The 23,694-nt window shown below is 42.8% G+C and overlaps 1 protein-coding gene and 1 pseudogene across 6 annotated transcripts in view; both read left to right on the forward strand.

The window, feature by feature from the left end:
• Positions 1–23,694, forward strand: part of STRBP (spermatid perinuclear RNA binding protein) — a 518,214-nt gene that overhangs the window by 179,305 nt on the left and 315,215 nt on the right. For all 6 annotated transcript variants that reach the window (XM_086921075.1, XM_086921077.1, XM_086921076.1 and 3 more), the window contains one exon: positions 14,110–14,221. In XM_086921075.1, the coding sequence (XP_086777201.1) occupies positions 14,110–14,221 (112 nt within the window). The remainder of the gene's footprint in view (positions 1–14,109; positions 14,222–23,694) is intronic.
• On the forward strand, positions 18,373–22,135 carry LOC147710386 (DNA replication licensing factor mcm2-like; annotated as a pseudogene).

The raw sequence follows: 23,694 nt of genomic DNA on the forward strand, positions 1-23,694 counted from the left end.
GAAACACTGGATTCTAACTATCTGTTTACCAATGGGGATTGCACCACACATGGAGGACTGTGACACTTGGGGTACAGTCTTTGCTTCAATCTACACAAAAACACATGGTGTCCCGTCTATCGCGGTGATACCAGACATTCTGAAACAGATTCAAAATGAATACGGTCCAGAACCAGCCTTCAATCTTGGTATAAAATTACTAAAATATTTCAAGCAGGTCTCGGCTATTTAATTAGCTAACATTAAAGGTGAAGCAGCATCAGTAGCAATCAGCCAAAAATTTAAAGAACTGGATATTACTGAGCAACCATATGAACTTGCCAGAATTATTGAAAAATTCTATGAAGAACAAGTAAGAGATAGTTTGGGAGGGAAACCTGTAATGCCAGAATTAACAGAAAATCCCGAAAAAGTTTTTTTTATCAAAAACAATCTAACTACTACTAAAAGGAAATGGGATAATAGTAGACAGTCACTTCTTAAAGAGAAGCGCTCTCAGTCCAGAGGTAGATCTCCTCAAAAGGAGCACTCTGAAAAGAGGTATAACCTTAGAAATAGGGATAATTTAAGAGAAACCTGATAGATATCAAGATACTGATACACAATCCTCTCGTACCTTTCAGACTTCCTCGCAGAAATCCGATAGAAGAGGATGATCAGAACACAAAGAACGCGTGAAGTCCAAAGACGATCAACACGTTCCAAAAAATAAGAAAACTCAATTCTCCAAAAAGAAGGTAGCAAGTATCAAAATCGGACATGCAGAGGATCTTGAGGACACAACTCAAGAACGGGGAGTGGGCCCAGACAATGCTGGACAGCGCAGCAGAGGTCACCATAGCTCGCAGGATCCTGAAAGATCTGGAGACAGTGGATCTGAATGAATGCATTCAGGTTGAAACTGTCGACACCAGGGTTAGTGTACCACATAAGTTACATGAAGTAACACTCCGGATAGAGGGGGACATAACTAGAAAAATAAAAGCACTTTTTTGGGAAAATTATCTAAGTATTATGACATCCTACTGGCTGAAAAAGACTGGCCACTTAAATTTGTCTGAGAGTGCCCACATGGCGAAGAGATCATTATGCCAGCCTTCTCAAATCATATTCTGATTCATAAAAAATACACCTATGCCAGAAAATGGGCTGTGGCCCAGGCTCCAGCATTATATAAAAATCATGTGGGATGGGATGAGGACTCTAAAATCCAGTTAAAAACGCAACCTACTGCTCAGAGGCAGTACCCAGTAAAGCAGGAAGCTAAAAAACAAGTCAGGGAGATCTTAGATCAACTTGAATACCAGGGGGTGATTGAAACATGCACCTCGTCCATGAACAATCCTTTGTTTCCTGTCTCTAAACCAGACGAATCATATCGTCTAGTTTTGGATTACAGACATTTAAACTCTTGTTGCAAAACTTTTGCAGTACAAAATGCACACAGTGCAGCACTGATGAAAAACATTGTGCACAAAAAATACAAAACGACATTAGACATTTCAAACGGTTTCTTCTGCCAAAATATCGCACCGGAAAGCAGGTATTTGACCGCTTTCTCAATGATGGGGACACCACATTAAATTTGCCGTCTCCCCCAAGGATTCAAGAATAGTCCAGGGTTATTTTCAGCCAGAGTAACAGAGTTACTACAAACGTATGATGATGAGGCAATATCTTATGTCAATGACATCTATCTTACAGATGATTTGGGCAGGTACTTGAACAGGGTGAACACCATAATACTTGGATTCCCCTCTGAAGGGTATAAATTCAACTTTAAAAAATCAAGAATTGCCCACCTCAACATCCTATTCTTGGGATACGAACTTTCAAGTGAAGGTAAAAAGCCTGGCAGCCAACTTTTTAGAAAAGTGCGCGCTGCTCCAACCTCCAAAAACGCTGAAAAACGTAGTCAATTCTAGGTTTCCTGAATTTCGGAAGAACTTACATTCTAAACTACGCAGAAAGGGTTAAACCTCTCTACGAACTAATCAAGTCTGATTTCAAACATACAAATTGGACTCATAAACACACAGAAATTTTGCGTTCTGTACACACAGATATGTTGTCAACAAAACATTTACAAACGCAACAATGTACGCAACCTTGTAATCCGAATCATCCCAGGGAGATGCGGATTCACATACCTAACCTTTAATGAAGGTGAAAAGGTACCAATAGCTTACAAATCACACTTGTACACACAAACTGAAATGAAATTCACTTCAACAGAAAAAATTCTGACAGTGCTTCAAACTGCAGTAGCAAAGGAGAGAGCACTAGCACAGGGTAAATGCATTAAAATCGTTACACCGGTACCTGCCTTAGAGGCAGTGACAAAGGCAAGCATTCCAAATGCAAAAGCTCTACATCCGAGATGGATACAATGGGTTAATTCTCTTGCTGCGACAGACGTTGAATACGTTTTTGACCCTTACTTGAAGACACAAGAATTTCTCCAATACGAACAGGAATGTCCTCTGCCTACTGAAATTCTGCCTCTAGAACATTACGGCTGTATAATATACACAGCGGATCAGCACAGCCCGCAATTGGGGGTAAACAAGCTTATAGTGCAGCATGCGCGATTGTTAAGTCGCTGGTGCGATGGTAAATTCCGACCTATGGTCACAAAAACTCAATCTCTAGGAGACTGTACAGCTCAACGAGCTGAACTACAGGCTTTCAAGATGGCGCTTGAAAATACTTATCGTGAATTCCCCACATTCATAGTGTGCGATTCGTATTACTGCGTCCAGTCTTACAATGAATACGTGCAGAACTGGGTTCAAAACGGTTTCAAAGACACAAAAGGTGGCACAATCAAGCATAAAATGCTGTGGGAACAAGTAGTTCTTTTGCAGAAAGAACTACAAAAGACGTGATCCATACACTGAGTCATCAGCGTGATGGCGTTCACGTTGAAGGGAAATCATTGGCTGATGAAGCTGCGAAGGCAGCTGTGCAAACGGCTTCAGTAGCTACAATCACTCGTTCGAAAACTGAAATAGACGGTGAATAAATGCTCGCTGTCAATGCCACGAGCAAAGGCAGTGGAGCCGCGTTCCTGTGAATTATCCACTCAAATATACATACATAATTGATGCAAACTCTGTTCCTTTTGCTCGAATCCCTGGAGTGGGGGATAGGGTAATTTCAAACAGGAACCGGAGAGGTGCTCCGATTCATGAATCACATATGGGAGAGGGTCTAATGCATCAAGGGATCTCTAAATCTCTATTCGAATTAAAAGAGATGTACTGGTGGCCAGGGATGAAAGCTCACGTATACGAATTCGGAATTAATTGCGATGACTGTTACAAATACCACAGCTTTGAACACCACCAGATTCCTGACTACAGTGTAGCCAGCCCAGTACAGACACCATTGTTAGATGGCATTAGACTATCCATGCTCAAACGTCCCAATGGACAAAAGCGGTCCCACATATACTAGGGCAAGATTCATTTGGATGTGGCCTCAGCACTCAGCTGACACCCGAAGTGTTATAAAAGATTTGCGAATCTTTATCGGCACATTCACAATCAGCATGCTACATTTGTACCAGGGTCCTGCGTTTAGCTCTAAGGCTTTCAAGGAGGCAATGGCCAGTTTGGGCGTTGCATTGCGATTTTCAAGTACATTCCATCCTGAGGGAAATTCGATTGTGGAGAGAAAAAAAGTGACATAAAGCAATCCATAACAGCTAGGGTATTAGGTTCGGGTGATGGATGGGTCAAACATCTGATAAATGTCCAACGTAGTCTTAATAACCTGACAAGAAATTCTCTGGGTGGAATCACTCCATATGAACTTCTTTTTGGTGCTAGAATGTTAGTTGAAGACCTTGAACGTCACACTTCAGTGGTGGAACAAAAACCATTTGATATCAAAGAACGTTTGGCTGTTTTGCAGGACTTAAATGAAACAAGAAGTCTAAGCAACACCAACGAAAAGCCAACGACCACTGAAGAAAAACAACCTGTCTCAGCAAGACCTGTCTGGATTCCAAAGATTGGGAATCTGGGAATCTGGTCAGGGAGAAAATAGCGGACAAGAAGGAATTTGGGCCTTCTTACAGAAAACCAGTACCACTAATAGCAATCCACAGATCAAGAACAGTGCTACTGCCGGCCCTTACCGCCCCTTGCTGGAAGAAAGGAGAACCGGTCTGTATCAATTGGCCCGGTAAAACCACATCATATGGCCGATAATAAGTAATCGGCCCAGTGGGCTCCCAAGATGTAGCAGACGACCAAATCTTGCTACTATCAAAGAGGCTCAAACTGAAAGACTCATCACCTTTGAAGATTCTAAAGTAAGAAAGACTTTTCAAGTGCCATTTGAGAGACCCTCCCACTTGCTGGAATTGCCAGTCTGGTAATGGCAATCTAGCACATATGCTCTTTCACTGCCCCTCCCTTCAGACATATTGGGGGAAGATCTTCGATTGCATACACCATGTTTTTCATATTCACCCGGTGAGGGAATTTGTATATGTCATATTGGGGGCCCTTGAGCCACGCTTGCCAAATGCTCAGGACCGCCAACTCTTAGACTTGATGCTTACATTGGCATGTAAGGTGATTTTATGTAAATGGAAAAACACATCAGAGGTTAATTTTAAAATCTGGCAAGAATGGCTTTCCTTCCTGAGGGGAGCAGATAATCCGGCGCTGCAATCTACCACCTGGAGATCATCAAATAAGAGACTCTGGAAGTCACTTGATATGTCTTCATTTCATTTTGATCCCTCGTGATGATGTAACACTGATTGCTGTAATTTTTTTTCAGGGCGCGCCTGTACATAACGTAGTCCAGTGTCTGACCTACGTACTGATAGCTTGGATTTACATGTAACTGCACATTTTCTCTATCTATCTTTTATCTTTTTATCTATTATGTTTACTTATTCCCATGTGAGCCGGATTCGGGCATCGCCAGACAATTGTAACTTTGATTTTCTTTTAGTTTTGTATTGTTGTTGAATAACGCAGGTGATTCAATCTCGCCTTACTGTAGTGTATTTTTGTTTCTTTTCTCAATAAAAATGATTTGAATAAAAAAAAAAAAAGAAAAGGACTATGCAACAAAGCCATGGAACTTGTGCCTCTTGAAACCCAGATAACAGTTCGTCAAGACACTCCTGTCGACAATGATGTAGCATCTGACTATACTAATATGTCAAAGGAACAAGCAGCTCCAGCGATTTCAAATAATCCGGATGCAATACCAACAATTGACAGAACTGCCTCTGGCTATTTTATCAAGTTTGATACATTTTCTGAGGATGCCAGTGAGCCTGAAACGACGCCAGCAAATAAAACTTTCAAGGAAAAATTAACAGAACTTGGTAAAGAGCTTGCAAAAACATATCTGGTTTCACTATGGGTTGAATTTTTGATTGGATTAGATGTATGTTATCTCCTGCTATGGCTCATTCTTAAGTTTGGGAAAGCTGATAGATGGAAAACACATTAAAATGGACACAGCAAGAAAGAACATCAACTTGCTCCCGAAGCCACACAAATCAACTCATCGTTAACAACGAGACCTGTTATCAGTGAACATCACAGCGGTTTCTCTACCTGGTGGAATAGCTTGGGATACAACTGATTATGACATTTATGGCCCTGTCGAGCTGCTGAAAATTCCACACCAATTTAAGGTTTCCTTGAGTGATTTCATTTCACCCAGATCTTTTTCTGATGATTGGGACTTTGAAACTGCTAATAACATGATGGCAGACTTAGAAATGTCAGCTAAATTTGCAAAACATGAATACTTAGAAGGTTCATCAAATTATGAAGAAATGTATTGTTTTAATCATTTTGGTCATCATTACTTGCACAAATCTGCAAACCCTAGACAAGTTTTGACTTATAATCAATGGGAACATTGTCCAACACCTCCAAAAGGTAGTTCTAAAACATTTTAAAGAACATGTCCATATTTTACAAGTTTTAATGTTGCAAACCCAGAAAGTTTCTACTTTAAAAATGTTAATATGACAAGCATGAAAAGTATGTTGACAAACACTAAACAAATTTATTCTGCAGCTTTTTATGCTCAATTGTCCAATTGTCCACCTTAGGCTTCAACTTTTGGAAAGACAACATTGAGACAAAAACTGTCTAGGGCAAAAAACACTGGCAGGTAGAAGGTTTAGAAGCATTGTCCAGAGCCAGAACAAATACTGTTCTTAAACGAAACTGTTCAACAGTAATCTTGTCTTGGCCTGGCTAAGATAAAAGATTTAAACAAACCGTCCATACCTAAACCCACACCTGATAGCAATTTAACTACAGATGAGGAGGTAGACGTACATTTCATTTGACTACAAAACAGAACACATCCTGATTGGAAATAATGGTTAATCGGGCCCACAGACACGAATAACTGTCAATATAGATTCCTGAAAAAGACACAAGGGTTCACAGTAACTCTGCCAGATCCAAGATATATCCAGAGACAACATCCAGGGATAATTACAACTTATAGTGTAGGAAAACTATGCCTTGAGTGGCTACAGAGATCCACACTTTGAAAAATAAAACAACACTTATCTTTGCATAAAGATGGCTTTGATTTACGAGATTTCTTACTCGGACCTCATAATCCACGTCATAAACGTTTCATATACGCCGGTATATACGCTGCGTACAATGAAGCATGGAAAGCCACGCAAATGGAAACAGCTGAAAGAATATGAGAAATTGAGTGTATTAATTTAGAGAAAGCACTCTCCGTAGTTGGCAATGGATTAACAACTCTGTCGTCTAGAATATATTCTTTGGACAGCATTGTATCCTCAGCCATTGACATAATGGAACAGGACTTGGTAATGTTACAAGATAGCCAGTCTCAATTACGTTCTATAATGCTGTTAGGCTGGACGTTGCAAACCCTTTGTTCTGGCTATGTGCCTTGGCGTTTAATCAACACTACGTCATTGTTTACTGTGTTTAACCTTACAGATAAACAAATCACGTTGGCACAGAGGGGAGCAGACTATACGGTGCTGAGCATAAAAAAACTGGAGAGATTATCGGTTGAATGGATAATACATGGCACCATCACGATACCAGTGACGATTTTCCAGTTTCAGTATTGCTTAAAACACATAGCAGCAGGCCTGTATGAAAGGTTGGGTAAAGAATACATTAAGTCGACCTGGGAATTACCATACACATACAAATGTTGGAGTGGGGGGAAAGGAGGCATTTCTTAGTGGCAAAAATTGCAAAAATTCACTAAGCGGTACACTGCTATGTCAAGGTATTAATTTACACGGATCCTGCGAGGGTTCTCCCCATAACCTTGCCACCTGCAAGGTTCACCCGCAGCGGTGTTCGATCCAATTTTCAGGCAGCTTTCCAATGGTAGCTACATTATGTTAAATGATCACAGCTGTTGTGGAATGATGCCAGGAATAGGCTGTCTCGTTAGTGTGTCAGCCAGGGTCACTTGTTGTATGCAAGTATTGTTCCTAAAACCAAGACAGACGGGGTGTCACCACTAGGGCCTTCACTGAGCATCTGTTCTATACAAATTGATACTTCAAGCAGAATGAAAGCCATTCTTTTACAAAAAACTGTGCCACTGACCTCGTCCAGAGAGTCATATGATCTGCAAGTTGCAAGGTCCTCTGCAGAAAATACATGCATTATTATCAACAAACTGCCCAAACCAGTTCTCAGAAATATTAGGTCGTATCTTTAACATGTCTGATACCAGCGGTATTGCACATGTATATAAGACACTTTTTTCGTGACTGTTAGCACCCTTTGAAGCAGTCCTGGGCATTTTTCCTAACTTCGTACACTCTGTGTTCGACGGCCTGCCTCTCATTTTGGGACTCGTAGCAGGGATCTTATTTTTATTCCTCCTGCTCCGTTGTGGCAAATCGGGCCACCAGCGATACCTAAGTCAGCATGGAGAATCCGCTCCTAGCCATGAGGTATCGTGACACAATAACACAGATCATTGCCTTGGCTCGTTTGAGAGATCTGAATACCACATGGTTCCTGTCATTCAGACCAATCTGGCAAGATTGCATCTTACCTGTTCTACAATGCCTGCTTTGTGGAGAAGAATGCGTGTGTTGGATATCTGTCTAACACTACCATCGGCTATGCCAACGGATGTTGACGCATTACTAGGTCCGGTAACGGCTCATATGTTAAGTTGCCCCCAATGGCTACCAATCCTGATGACTGCATTCATTGAGATCTCACTAGCAAATCCAACTGGAAGTGAGATATGCGGACCGACAGGAACACAGGTACCATCTGCTATGAACATTGCTAATAAGGCTGACGGCGATGCTTCACATCTGTGTACAATTGACCTTCTTAATGAAGTAGTTGAACTTTCATCTACTGTGGTAGACTATTTCTTTGCCAGCCTTGAGGACTTAATGTTTTCTCCTGACACCGAGAATAACTTTTGAAATTAGCACACAGCGTTCTTTCTTGGAACAAAAGCTTCCACGTTTGTAACTCTATTTTCACTACAATTTGATTTGACTTTTTCCATAACAGACTGTACTTTGGCACAAAGCAATCTGCTTAAAGTAGAACTATTCTTAGAGAACAAGAACTCTTTGACTACTTCCTAGAAAAAATATTGACTTAATGCACAAATCGAACTAGCTTGTATATTCTGCTATGGGATGGTCTCGACCTTTTTTCTGTATCTAGAGCCATTTCATAAATTTAAATTTTGTGATTCGTTTGGTTAGCATTGTTAATATCCTATCATATGCTTACAATGAAATCAATGCCCTTGGATGCATATTGTACAAATGCTCATTTTGTGTACAACCATTTTTTTAATACATTTTATGTATTTTTTGGGTGGGATTGTAAAAACACATATTCTAGCTTTTTTTGTTTAGTACTTCATCTTAGATGAACATGATAACGTGGAGTGGGTGTTTTGAACCATTTTAGGACACTATTGTAAATTTCCCGATTCATGCCCTTATATAGGTATAAATCACTGTATCCTTATATAGGCATAAGAATCATAACCATATTTAGTCATAGCTCATGCAGTCCGAATACGGCAGAGCTACTTCCACTAGTTCCGAAAATGTACAACGATTTCTTGTAAAACTCAGCTTCAGCAGCTAGGGATTTTCCCTTGCTCGAGAACTGACTTGTCCAAGAACCCATGGAGTTTTCAAAGAACTGAGAGTCTTTAATGACGTTATTATGTCCACCTTCACATCAAATTCTGCACCTTCAAGGTATAAATATGCCCACACTTGCCATAGCAAACACGTGGTGGTTTGGAGCAGTTCGACTATCTACTTGCCCGACGTGCCCTGCTACCTCAAGGGCCGAAGGAAGCCGACCCTCCAGCAGACTCACTGAGAGACACTATCTTTTATCCTGCCGAGAAATCCAGCTCCAGTGTTTCCAAGCTACCCTTGCGGGTTGTTGGGAAATAAAGTCCTGAGCCTGACCTTCTTCATTCCAAACTAAGGTAAGGAGCTGATTAGACCCTAAGAGAAATCTTGGACAGATTCTTGGCAAAAGAATAATCTATTTATTCTACACCTCACTTACTTCTTCCCTTGTACTAAGTTTAGGTTAGGTACATCGGGGTAGGCGTATTTTAGAAGCACCAGTTGAGTACTTTTAGCCTCTGTTATTTATGCAAGTATTTATCTATGGTTTAGGAACCGTACAATGCTCTTACAGTAATATTTTATTCTACTCTTTATACTGTATGTATTATATTTTATAAACAGTTTTACGATTGTAGCAGTTAATTTCTTATGCTTGAGAAAGAAGACTGTTCAATAAATACTTTTATTGAAAACGCCCGTCTATTTCTCTGCACCTCTGTTGAAACGAAGCATGCACGATTGACTGAGTGAAATATCGATCTATTGTTTCACCGACTCTGAAGATCAGTTTTATCTTGGGGAATTAAAGTTGTCATGTTTATGCGGTTGTCGGAAACTAATCCCTTGTTTATTCGAGAAAGTTTCTAGTGACCTCTGAGCTAGCTGGCACTCACACTTAAGTCTAATATATTCGATAGAGACCTAGGAGACCTAAGTCCTACGTCACATCTATTGGATATGTTATTCCAATGCGCAGAGCCTATTGGGAATATAGGAACTATACTACAACTTAGGAATCTACACAGTACAAATCAGAAGGAATTAAATCCCGGCCAGGTGCTTAGAACTTTTTCATACTACGTATAGCTATTTCCACCTCTAAAATCTATTTTGCTTGTGTTTTACCTACCACACTTGTGCTGTTTGCTAGAGGTATGTGAAGACCAGATTGTGAGCTGCTGTATAACTGCTTGAAAAGGCCTACCAATTCTTTTAATCCAATATGGCAATCTAACCTAGGCATAAAACAGTTTCCAACATCGTAGATAATTGTGCAGAATTTCCTTTTCTGTCTGTTTCCTCTATTATCTCCAACTACAACTTTTGTCTAATATTAATTTTGTTACTTTTCATCAAGTTTTTATACGTTTTTCTAAGCTGCTGAAATACCATTACATCTAGTGCAGAGAGGTACTGAGTAAATATTGCATTTGAATCTTTTTTTTTTTTTTTTACAGCTAGGCACTATGAGTCAAACCAACTATTATTTTGCCATTTCATCGATCATGGTTTCAGCTTCCTACTTGGGTGTGATCACATGTGCGATGTAGCATCGAACGGAAAGAATCAATAATTCCAGATTTCACATTACTTATTTCTTCTGCTACCATGCCACCATTTATATTACTAAGGAGGTCTGCTTCATCCCAATATTTGTCAATGTTCCTGCATACTGCCTTTCTCTCATTTGACAGCACCAATTCGCAGTAGTACTGCAGGGAGCCCTCCCTCGCTTCCACAGATCCATCCCCACTACCTTTCAGAATTTGATTTGCATATGCATATGGCTGGGTCCAAACTGGAATGGCATGGGGAGCAAAAAAAAATGGATTTAGGCCAAGATTTCTGTACTGTGGTGAATGTATGACATTATTCTGCATTCTGTCCATCAATTGTTCTTCTTGCATTTGTCACCCCAAGTGGGGTGGTATGCCCAGATGTGGGTCCCGTGCTCTCCATGCCACTGGAGTCAAGCCATTCTGGCTGATGAGGGCTGAATGCCCAAAACCGGTCTAGGATGCTTGTTTCCAGTCCAGGGAGGACCTGGCCTGGCCTTGCCTGGCAGTTCGGGCCAGGCCATCAATTGTTCTTTTTGCATTTCTCTCATTTGACAGCACCAATTTGCAGTGGTACTGCGGGGAGCCCTCCCCCGCATCCACTGGTCCATCCCTACTACCTTTCAGAAGTTGACTAAGATTGGGTAATTTACACTCTATGCCCTTGGTGAAACTTCCAAATAACATTTCCCCAGCTTTTAATGTTAATAAAACAATAGTGAATCAGCAATGATTTAAAACCCTGGTTAAATGTATTACTAGCTAGCCAATCTGACCGTGTACTGCCATTTAAAAACTGTGGAACTTTTAACATAAATGAAAAAGATTTTCCCTTCTTTGCAGACCGCTTCCCCTGCATACATGCTTTTGTGGTGTTATTACCGCTATCTTTCTTAAGGACCTCATTATTGGCTATTTCATGAGTAGGGAAAGTATTAAAATTGCTGCAGATGAATAATAGATGACTGTCATTAAATTCCCTACTGGTGTTACAACTTTTAACATAAGATTCCAACCCATCCCAGGTAGGCTAAACCTCCATTTTCCATGGAGGGGAATAAACATAAAAAATGGCTTTGCTGCCAAAATGGCTCCCAATGTTCGATAATCCTATGTGAAAAATATTTGAATGACAACACCCCACAATGATTTGCTGCCATTTATACTTTAACTTGCAAGAATCATAAATTGAGTGCCCCCCCCCCCCCCCATCAGTCTGGTTTGTGAATTTTCATGAAAGTTTATGTGAGTCTACCTTTGTGCCCATGTTTCGCGTAGCAGCAATTTTCATACTGTCACATTAAGCACAACCAATACCTATCATCTAATTTGCAATTAAGCCTTCCAATATTCAATGATAACCTGGACAGTGAATCGTCATGTTCCCCGTCAGAGGAAGCGTCTCTAACCTGGATGGGCATGCCCTAACTCACACTATAGTCAGCCACTGGTTAAATTGTGAGCATGAAAGAAGTAATAACGTAAAAACACAAACACTGAAGGGAACTATCTTGTGTGCTAATGTGCACTTTGTAAAGAAGGAAAATGCAGTCACTCAAAGTGAAGTTAGCAAGGGACTGAAGTAGGTCACTGCTCCATTCTGTATGATGTGGTGGGCGGAAGCAAAACAACAAATGAAGAGAGCTTTTTGAAAGCCCTTTTACGTAACTATATTATCCATACAATTTTACGCCAGACCTAAAAGTGAGGGGCAAACCGACAATTGAGATTCCCATTGATCCCTAGGGTTCTCAATCTGGTTTGCATGTTTAAGGTTCATGTTCTGTTTAATGTATTGAACTCTGCCAGGAGGCCTTGGTTTCTTCATCTCCTGCAGCACAGTTGTGTTCCAGGTATACAGTTTCCATAAAGGGACCTTCCATTGTTGCTGAGGGTAAGGGAAGTTCCAATCTGGACACTTTTTAAAGTTAAGAACTTGCAACTTGAAATGTTAGTACCTGCCTCCTGTAATCTTCAGGAGGAGAATCAGTACATTGCTGCCTTTGTCATCCTTACCTCTTGTTATATTGTTCTAAAACTTCTTATGCTAAGGGTGTAAGCTTTTTTGCCTACGGTTGCTACTGACTTTTGTCTCTGCCAGGATATTTTGCTTTCTTCTTTTCATCCATTGCCTCACCCCTTGGAGAAAGATGAGCATCTATGTAAGCTTGATAAAAGATAACAATTTGACTTTGTCATATAGAATTGATTAAAATAAATTGATAGGCTATGGTGGATCTCATTGATAGTCCGAAAATGCCATGAGCTGGTGCGTAAGAAGCCTTCTGATTGTTTTTGTGCGCAGGTAGCTGGACTTCTACTTTGAGGTGCTACACAAAGGCTTCTGTTAAGAAGTGTGCCTGAGCAATTGGTTTGTGAGGCTGTTACTTGGTCGATAGTGTATTATTTGGTCAATTGCAGCGCACGTCTGAAGAGAAACAAGTTACCTCATTTTCATAGAGGGGTCTTAAGTCTTTTTTGTATAAGGATGAGCTCTCCTTTCCGCCACCTGGATGGTTGCTTTGGGATTTGTAATCCTAAAGAATCTGAGGAAGCAGCTATCCATTGAATGAGTTACAATTTTTGCAGTTTTATATAGCGCGAACTTGACCTGAAGGTATCAGAGCTGTTAGTTGCATCGCAGATGGACATATTCATTTTTTTAGGCACAGGGAGAATAAGTGATTTGCCCAGAATCACAGAATGTTTAAGCCTCCTGCCAGGTTCGAACCTGGTTCTCCAGCTTCAAAGTGGCCTGCTCTGGCCGTTGAGCCACATCCTCTCCTTAGTTCTGAAGAATACTTAAACTCCCATAGATTTCTTACTGCCCTTCCAGTTCCCCTCCAAAGACTACTTCTTTATATTGTTTGTTTCTTGTAACAGTTGTTTGCAATTTTTTTTATTAGGTTCCATCTACTGCGTTTGCATTTGTCATTAGCCCAGAAGTTAGAGTGGAGCTGAGGTTGCTTGTGCAAAGGTTGCTGCATTCATCTGCTATAATGTCATAGTCCTTGCAGATTTGACAGTGACGTAGAGTAGAGTCACTTGGTGTTGGTTGGTGCCCATACAGTTGAAAACTTCCAGTCCAGGTGTCTGGAGGTGGTCCTGGTGAGGAATGTCTGGGCGCTGAACAATCTGTTGTAGCATCGAAGTAACTCATTCTTCACTCTAATCTTTGGGCCTACATTGTCAGCCTCATTTTAAGCAGACCATCCATTGGCAGCACTAAACCTCAGAATCTTAAAGGTTCGGTTGAAGTCCATTGCAAATTGCCTACTTTGTGCTTTATATTAAACTGTGAACAATTGATATTTTCATATTGTATTTCACAATCCGGCGGGGTTTTAAAAAAAGTTATCTCTTCAGAGAGTTGTCATACAGATTTTAACTCATTGCTGATTTTTATTCTAGCCACTAGAACTAATATGTGAAAAGGCTATTGGTACCTGTAATAGACCCTTGGGTGCAGGCGAGGCCTTAAGACGAGTAATGGAGTGTTTGGCGTTTGGAATTCTACTTGCTGGTAAGGGCTTTGAAACACCACATTTGTCATTAAAAGTAAGCAACATCAAGTCTTTTAACATTCAAAGTTTTGTTGAAATGGTTGTGTTTGAGTTCAAGAGAATGTCAAAATATCTCATTGCTCCTGTATGGAGCATGTTGCTAACCAGTGGTGTAAATTGGGAAGTGGAAAGTGGTATCTGAAAATCAGGAAATTCGCTAACGTCATCCTTAGCATCACATGACTTACGTGAGAAGAGAACCTTGCAAAGTGGGGTATTCGATTGCTAGTACTATAATGCACCACTTTCTGAGGAATTATTCTAACCGCAGATACCTCACCTTGTGTATCCTCCTTGGCACCAGACTGGATTGAGAATCCTTCTTTTGTTCCTACATGCTAGAAGATATCATCATCAGGATTCTGTCAGGACTCCATTCACCTCTGCATGTGTCGACACAGAGTGGCTTACAGCTACCATCCTGATCCGCTGATGTCATTCTACATCTATAGATTCTCCAACAACCTATGGTGGTATCTTCCTCTAAAATAGCAGGTTTTAAACTGTGCTGCACCAGCTGACATCTGGTAAAAAATGTTCAGAGATTTTACCTGAACAGATTTAGTGGTCGCATTATAGGTACCATTGTGTTAGTATGTCTGCATTCCTGGATGACCTATGGCAAGTGTAGAAGCTCTCTTCTTACACCATAGCCAAACATATTTAATCTTCCCTCTAACAACCCGTCGAGGCCAGTTGTGGGCAGGATTAAATATTTTTGCCTCTGCTGGTATTCCATTGCTTCAAGCCAGTGGGTCCTTTACAGTGTTCAGTTTGGTTGTGCCCTTCCCTTTTCAAAAGTTCTTCCACACTTTCAGCTACACTTTGCATGCCAATATTTTCGCTCAAAGTGCATATGTTGCTAGCTATAGAACAAACTTGTCATTGAGGTAAAGAGCGGCTCTGTGTCTTACTGGCCGTATTTTCTTGTGCCCAAGAAGGACTGAGTACTGAGCCAAATTATAGACATCTGACTCCTGAACTACTTTTTAAGTCATGAAGTTGATGCTTGCCCAGGTCATGTTGGTCATGTATCCTGAGGATTGGATGGTGCCCTTGGACTTACAGGAAGCATGCTTCCATATGTTGGTTGAACACTCAACAAGACGTACCTGCGCTTTGTTCAGAGTTCTGAACTTCAGCATTTTTTCCAGTATTTCAGGTAATCCGAAAAGTCACATTGGTGGTTGAAGCCCATTTCCACAGGCTTGGGATTCAAATATTCCCTTACCTGGATGACTGGCTGTTGAAGAGGAGCTAAACTCAGGTAGTCTTAGACCACCTTCAGACAATGGTGTCACTAATTCCCACCCTCATATTATCCATTAACGGGCCAAAATTCAGTTTTCAACCTGTGCAAGGCATTTCTTTTTTTAGAGGCCATGCTTGTCAAAGTAGTGTAAAGAACCTGTCCTGTTCTTGCAGTGAATCTAGGACACTTAGGTGATGAACGTAATATTTTGGGCAGAAGTGTTTTGATGCTATTGGCTTTGTGAATCTAATTGGTGTTGCATTCCCATTGACATCTTCACACCCTCCAGTGGACCCATGTTTCCACTAAGGATTGGGGGTTCAGAGAACATCTACATTTCAGACAAAGTGTCACATCAAGTGACGGATGTTGGATGCCAACCTGGCGTGCAGTAGGCTGTTCTGCTTATCATATCCAGTACTCACATTTCTAGTGGGTGCGCTATCGCTAGGCTGGGGTGGTCACCTTGACAATGCAGAAATAAAGCACTACTAGTCCCCACAGAACAGCTAAATCATAACATTCTGGCACTGCAGGCAATTGTTGTGGTCTTGATGGCCACCAGGGGAAGGGTGGTCTAAGTGCTATTGACAACATGACTGCCATGTGATACTGCAAAAAAAACTGTGATCTTGGATGAAGGCTCTGGTGTTAGCTGGCTCTTCATTTTATTTCTATGACCGTCAGTCACTTGGTGGGCTCCCTCAAGGTCAGGGCAGACAAGCTGATGAGGCACCATTCTGCCAACCATTTGTGGTGTCTGCATCTGGTGGTGGTATGGCAGATATTCATCCCAAGGTGCATCCCTTTGGTAGATCTGTTTGCTACTTCTAAAAATCTGCACTATTCTGTGCCCTTTTAGTTTCCTCCTCAAAGGTTCACTGGGAGATGCATTCAGTCCTCTGTGAGACTATACACATTCCCAGCTACCGTTGATCCTGTTGAAAGTCATACAGGACCAAGCACAGCCTGGATGTGCAGGTTTGGGACTCCGAGGCTCTGACTCGGAGCATTTGCTCTCTACTTAGGCTGCCACTTTAGGAGAATCTGCTGTCTCAGCCTCCATACAAATACATTGAATAAGAAGCAATTGTAGGGTTCGATCTTCCAATGGAAGTGTTGGATGTAGTCTTGTCTGCTCCCTGTCTTTCCACTGGATCTGTGTGTTCAGGTGAAGTTTGTCATCCCTTATGAGGAACATCGTTTGCCCCTTTACAGGTGAGACTGTCTGATCTGCTGTTGCTTTTATTGTTTTTAGGCCGCAAAGCCTGGTGCATATGGTTCCTTCTGCTCCTTTTATTATGCCGGTGTTGGAATTTAGCTTAGTTTTGACCTTCCTGATATGTGCTTTCTTAGAGCCTCTCCACAGCTATACTGTTGTTTCATGACCCTTAAAACTGATTTTTTTAGTGAGGTGACTTTGCGTCGGTGCGCTACAGGCTTTGTCAGTTTATCCTCTATATAAAGACTTTAGCTTTGGGACTCCTACATACTTTCTTCTGAAAGTGGTGTCATAGTTACTTAGGTACTCCATCATGTTTCAAGCAGTCTTTTTCCCTCTGCATCCATCCAAAGAGAAAGAATTGCTTCAGTTGGATCTAAACATGCTGTTAGTATTTATATTAGTAAAACTAAGGTGTACCATATGGATGATCAATTCAGTGTGAAAGAAAGAAAAGCATCCCAGAAGCAATCCTTTTCCAAATGGATTGTCCTCTGCATCAAAATATTTACTGCCATTGCTAAAAAAGGACCTCCTCAAGAGCCTTAGGGCTCATTCCACCGAATCAAAGGCTGGGACTGCTGATTTAGAAGGTGTTCTGGTTTAAGAAATCTGCCTGGCATCTGTGTGGGCACCTGTCCATACTTTCACCAACCACTACTGTATCAATTGTCAGGTCTGCAGAGCGCCATTTTTCCTGCTGCTCATTTCTGAAGGCCCTGGTATATATTCCACCTTCAGAACCACTCCTTGGAAGGGGGTATTGCTTTGGTATTGGTTAACACTTTGTTTAAAAGTATTCATCAGGAGAATGTTACTTCTTTTCAGTAACTGCCTTTCTGTTCTCTAACTTCACCAGCGGCTCTCCCTGCCCATTTTGTTTTAGGGTGGACGTTAAGGACTTTATGCAATTGCAATGTATCTCAAAAGGTCAAAGAATATCATATCTCTTTTAAACAATGAGACTATTATGTCAAAGTTTGAAGGGTTGTCACATTATCCCGCTCGAGTGTTGCTTCCTGCTTGACAGTGTAGACTTAACATTGTTCTTGCTTCTATAATCTATACAGCTTTGGAACTCATGCTTCGCGTACTTGTCCAATATTTGAAGAGTGATTTAATAGCAAAAGTATTTTTCTACTAGTATACTTGCTATATAAAATTACAGTCATTATGGCAGAAAAGTCTACTGAGTTCTTTTGATGCTGATCTTTGTGGTGAGGTTGGACTTTTGGACCGATTATGGGGTCTTTGATGACCCTCTAAAAGTTGTGCCCAGGAAGTCCAACTAGGACTCTTGGCCAAATTTATATTTTGGTGGACGGGGTTTACGGCCACGTTGACAAAAATTAAATTATTCTGTCACCCTGATGAAGTCCCCACCTGCCAAATTTTGAAAAGTCCACTGGCCCAGCCGAAAATTTCTAGTATTGGCAGGAACCACTGTCAAGTGGTTCCTGTCAGTGCATTGTCCTGTCCATGCTTTGTAAGTTTGATTGATGGCTCCACCAACCTGATGAAGATGTCCGTCAAACTCACAACTTTTTATTTTCAAAAGGAAAATCTCAAAGCAGGATTTTTGTTTTAGGGGGAAAAAACCAATGCCGGACGTGTGCTGATCCTGTGGAGACCTCAACATGGCTGATTCATCAGAGTCCTTCAACGTGGCCACTAGCCCCAGCTAGGCCTCCTGACATGGGGATGCCCTCACTTCCAGTCCTGGCCGTGACCTTCCCCCTTTTGAAGCTGAGTCTGAAGGGATCCTGGGAGATGTTCTCCCAGATGAAGAGGAAGATGGGGAGGAGCTGATTGGAGATGGCATGGAAAGGGATTATCGTCCAAACCCAGAGCTTGATATTTACGAAGCTGAAGGTTTGGATGACGAAGATCTAGAAGAACTGACAGCGAGCCAGCGTGATGCAGCAGAGCAGGCCATGCGGCAAAGGGACCATGATATGGGGCATGGATTGGGCTGTATGAGGCGGGGTCTTCTTTACGACAGTGAAGACGAGGATGAAGACCGACCAGCGCGCAAGAGAAGGATGGCTGAAAGAGCTGCAGAGGGAACTGCAGAGGAGGAGGATGAGGAGATGATTGAGAGCATCGAGAACCTGGAGGACATGAAGGGCCACTCTGTGCGGGAGTGGGTAGTCGTGGCAGCAACAAGACTGGAAATCTACCACCGCTTCAAGAGCTTCCTGAGAACCCACGTTGACGAACATGGGCACAATGTGTTGAAGGAGAAGATCAACGACATGTGCAAAGAAAATAAGGAAAGCCTGGTGGTGAACTACGAAGACTTGGCTGCCCGTGAGCATGTCTTGGCTTACTTTCTGCCCAAAGCTCCTGCGGACATGCTGAACATCTTTGATGAAGCTGCTAAGGAAGTGGTCCTTGCCAAGTTCCCCAAGTACGACCGCATTGCACGTGAGAGTCATGTACGCATATCTCACTTATCGCTTGTGGAGGAGCTGCGATCATTGAGGCAGCTTCACCTGAACCAGCTAATCCGGACCAGTGGGGTCATCACTAGCTGTACAGGGGTCTTGCCTCAGCTCAGCATGGTGAAGTACAACTGTATGAAATGTAACTTCATTTTGGGGCCCTTCTTCCAGTCTCAAAATCAGGAGGTGAAGCCAGGCTCCTGTCCGGAGTGTCAGTCCCTTGGACCCTTTGAAATCAACATGGAGGAGACTGTGTACCAGAACTACCAGCGCATTACCATCCAGGAGAGCTCTGGTAAGGTGGCAGCTGGACGGCTGCCCCGCTCCAAGGATGCCATTCTGCTTTCTGATTTGGTGGATAGCTGCTAACCAGGAGATGAAATAGAACTGACGGGAATCTACCACAATAATTATGATGGCTCCCTTAATACTGCAAATGGTTTCCCGGTGTTTGCCACTGTTATCATGGCTAACCACATCACTAAGAGGGATGACAAACTGGCCGTTGGGGAGCTGACTGATGAGGATGTAAAGAACATTGTGTCGCTCTCCAAGGACGAGCGGATCGGAGAACGAATTTTTGCCGGCATTGCTCCATCTATTTATGGCCATGAAGACATCAAGCGAGGACTGTCCTTGGCCTTGTTTGGAGGAGAAGCGAAAAATCCAGGTGGGAAGCACAAGGTCTGTGGTGACCTCAATGTTCTCCTCTGTGGAGATCCTGGCACGGCCAAGTCCCTGTTCTTGAAATACGTGGAGAAGGTGTCCAGTCGCGCCGTCTTCACCACCGGCCAGGGCGCCTCTGCCGTCGGTCTGACCGCTTATGTCCAGAGGCACCCGGTCAGTAAGGAATGGACCCTGGAGGCGGGAGCTTTGGTGCTGGCGGACAGAGGGGTCTGCCTGATCGATGAGTTTGACAAGATGAACGATCAAGACAGGACCAGCATCCACGAAGCCATGGAACAGCAGAGCATCTCCATTTCGAAGGCCGGCATAGTCAATCGCTGCAAGCGCGCTGTACCATCATTGCAGCTTCCAACCCCATCGGTGGACGCTATGACCCATCCCTTACCTTCTCAGAAAACGTTGACCTAACAGAGCCCATTGTCCCACGATTCGACATTCTGTGCGTAGTGCGAGACACTGTGGACCCTGTGCAGGATGAGATGCTGGCTAGGTTTGTGGTCGGCAGCCACATTAAACACCACCCCAGCAGCAAGGAGGCTGTAAATGCGGGCGCGGAGGAGATGGTCCTGCCCAACACTTATGGCGTGGAGCCGATTCCCCAGGAGGTGCTGAAGAAGTATATCATCTACGCCAAGGAAAAGGTGCACCCCAAGCGGAACCGGATGGACCAGGACAAAGTGGCCAGGATGTACAGCGACCTCCGGAAGGAGTCCATGGCCACCGGCAGCATCCCCATCACAGTGCGTCACATTGAGTCCATGATCAGGATGGCTGAGGCGCATGCCCGCATGCACCTGCGGGACTATGTGGTGGAGGACGACGTGAACATGGCCATCCGCGTGATGCTGGAGAGCTTCATTGATATACAGAAGTTTAGTGTCATGAGGAGCATGCGTATTGTAAGGGGTGCTTGTAGAGCGCACTGACACCATGGGTTTCCTGGCGCTGGTTGGAAATAGAGGGGACAGAAAGACTAACCAGATTGGGGAAAAAGCCAAGTTTTTAAAGACTTACGAAAAAGGGTCAAAGAGTTAGAGGTTTTAAGAGAAAGAGGAAAAGAGTTCCAGAGCTTGGGGGCCAGGTATGCAAATCTCCGGCCTCCAGATCTGCAGAGCTTGTAAGAGGGGACAGTCAAGAAATGGAGATGAGAGGATCTCAAGTTACGGGTTGGGCAGTAGGGTCTGATGAGGGATTTCACGAAGGCGGGACAGGGCCCAGCTAATGACTTGAAGATGAGGCAGCCGGTCTTGAAGGCTGCCCTAGAGATGACAGGGAGCCAGTGGAGTTTGGCAAGGAGGGGCCTGGCGGATTGCCACTTCGGGATCCCTAAGGCCAGTCTCGCCGCCTGATTTTGGACCACTTGCAGTCTGGCCATCGATGTTTTAGGCAGACCATGATAGATCGCTTTGGAAAAATCTAAGTGGGAGAGGACGAGGGCCATGATGACCTGCAGGAGGGCATCAGGTGTAAGGAGGTATGCCACTTTCCTGATCCTGCGCAGCTGGTAGACACAGGACGAGACCACAGTCCCCACCTGCGGCTCAAGCGATAGAGCGGAGTCAATTGTGACCCCCAGGCTCTTCACCAAAGCCACGGGAGTGGGAGAGGGGCCCAGTTCCGCCGGCCAGAATTGTGGCCCCCAGAAGGTGGCGCTCCTACCGGAAAGGAGGAGCTCCGTCTTACCGGGGTTCAACTTTAGCTGGTTATGGCCCATCCACTGGAGAATGTGGGACATGACTGCCTGAAAGTTGGGAATAGCAGAGGGGGAATTGAGAGAAAAGATGAGTTGCAGGTCGTCCGCGTAATTAAACACAGTAACGTCCCACTGCCTCAAGGAGAAAAGAAGGGGGTGAAGATAAAGATTGAAAAGAAGAGGGGATAAAGAGGAACCCTGGGGGACCCTGCAAAGCGAGTGCTCCCTAGGAGCCCTGAAGGTGCCCAGGCTGAGGGTCTGAGACCTGCCGGTCAGGAAGGATTTGACCAAGTAACGGGCAAGCGTAAGACGTTTGCCCGTTACTTGGCGTTCAGACGTGACAACAACGAGCTGCTGATGTTTATCCTGAAGCAGCTGGTGGCTGAGCAGGTGATGTACCAGAGGAACCGCTATGGAGCCCAGCAGGACTCAATTGAAGTACCCGAAAAGGACCTGGTGGATAAGGCACGCCAGATAAACATTCACAACCTGTCTGCCTTCTACGACAGCGAGATGTTCTAGATGAACCGCTTCAGCCACGACTTGAAAAAGAAGCTCATCGTCCAGCAGTTTTAAGTGCCTTATTCAGTTTGTCAAAAGCGTCGGCCACTCGGACTCTACTTTGCCAGAGTGCCACAAATCTTCCAGCGGTGTCTGCTGGAAAACAGTGGGCCTTCTGGGGAATTTATGAATTCTCTGCTGCAAAATGACCTTCGTTCACGAACATTTGGTGTGTGCTAAATGGAGGAAGATGGCTGGTGTGGGAAAAGGTATGGCATCAGAGGCTGCCTTTGATTCACCCACCAGTCGTTGCCAATTGTTTCTGAGAAACAAAACCCGAAAATGGAAAGTGCAGTTGGTGCTTTCTTAGTAAAGAGTAGAAACGCACAACTTAAAACCATTTTATAGGCAACCTATCTTATGAAAAGAAGTACTCCATATTTTTGTATATTCACCTCTCTGTTGTCTTATTAGTGTCAAATGACACCTTGACTGGTTGCACATTTTGAAGTATGGCCTTGTCTATTGCAGGTTTCTTCATAAGCAGAACTTCAATAACCCACTTACACGTTGTAAACTTTGCCATTTAATACATTCAATAATTTAGTCTTTCTAACCAGGTTAATCACATTAACTAAGCTATGTAAGAAAGCTTTCCAGAGCCAACGTTAGTGGGTATTTTCCTGCTTTGCAAACTGTTTTTTGGCAAAGCCATCAATCTTTAGGGTGACTTGTTCTGGGGGCTATAGGCAACTAGCTTTGAAAAGCTGGTTTACTTACGACCTGCTGTGCTGCCAATATGTAATTATGGATACCTTAATCTGCTGTCTAATGCTTGTGCCTTTGAAAACAGTCCAGTTAATAAGTAAAACAAAAATGAAAGGAGTTTTCAGGACCCTTATGTTCCATAAACATTGGTAATGTCTTTTGGTATTAAAGTAAGGTTTTAATTCAAAAGTACTTTACTAAGCTTGTATACTGATCCCTCCTTAAAGCCTAGACCTGCATAGCGACAGTATCTGCCATACGTGCACGGGTTAAGGGAAAAAGTTGTACGTGGATGTTACACCACAGAGGTCAGAATGTAAATTTGAGGGATCCCTGCTTATGTAAAACATTTTGTTGAGAGTTCAACGTTGCAACACATGCCTTTTACTATACATATCTTTTTGCCGCCACTTTTTGTATATTAAGAATTCTTGACGCCCCTTACTTTTCATGTGGAAAAAAACAAGAAAAAAACAATGCCTCGCCATAGCAGATTTCTCCCATAGCGAGAGTGGCATTGAGCACTTTTTAAAAAAATTCACAGAAACCTGTGGTATGGGGAGCACTGTTCACACATTCACAATTACGTGCTAAGTTTTTTTCTTTGTTTTATCTACACATCTTTCATCAATTTAAAGCATTATGGTCCAAAAGAAATTATTCAACATATAATGTTCACAAGCTGTATCGACAGTCATACAGGTCGGACTGAGAACATGAAAAACAACAAAATAAATTCTCTTCAAACAGTGCTTTGTGTTTCCTTTCTTCAAAATAGTTTTATTCTTCTTTTTTCATCAATGAAAATTTGGATTCCTCAAACATCATATGAAGCCATGTCCCAATGCATTTCGGTATGCACCTTC

This window comes from Lissotriton vulgaris, chromosome 5, assembly GCF_964263255.1.
Source record: "Lissotriton vulgaris chromosome 5, aLisVul1.2, whole genome shotgun sequence".
In the NCBI taxonomy this organism is placed as follows: domain Eukaryota; kingdom Metazoa; phylum Chordata; class Amphibia; order Caudata; family Salamandridae; genus Lissotriton; species Lissotriton vulgaris.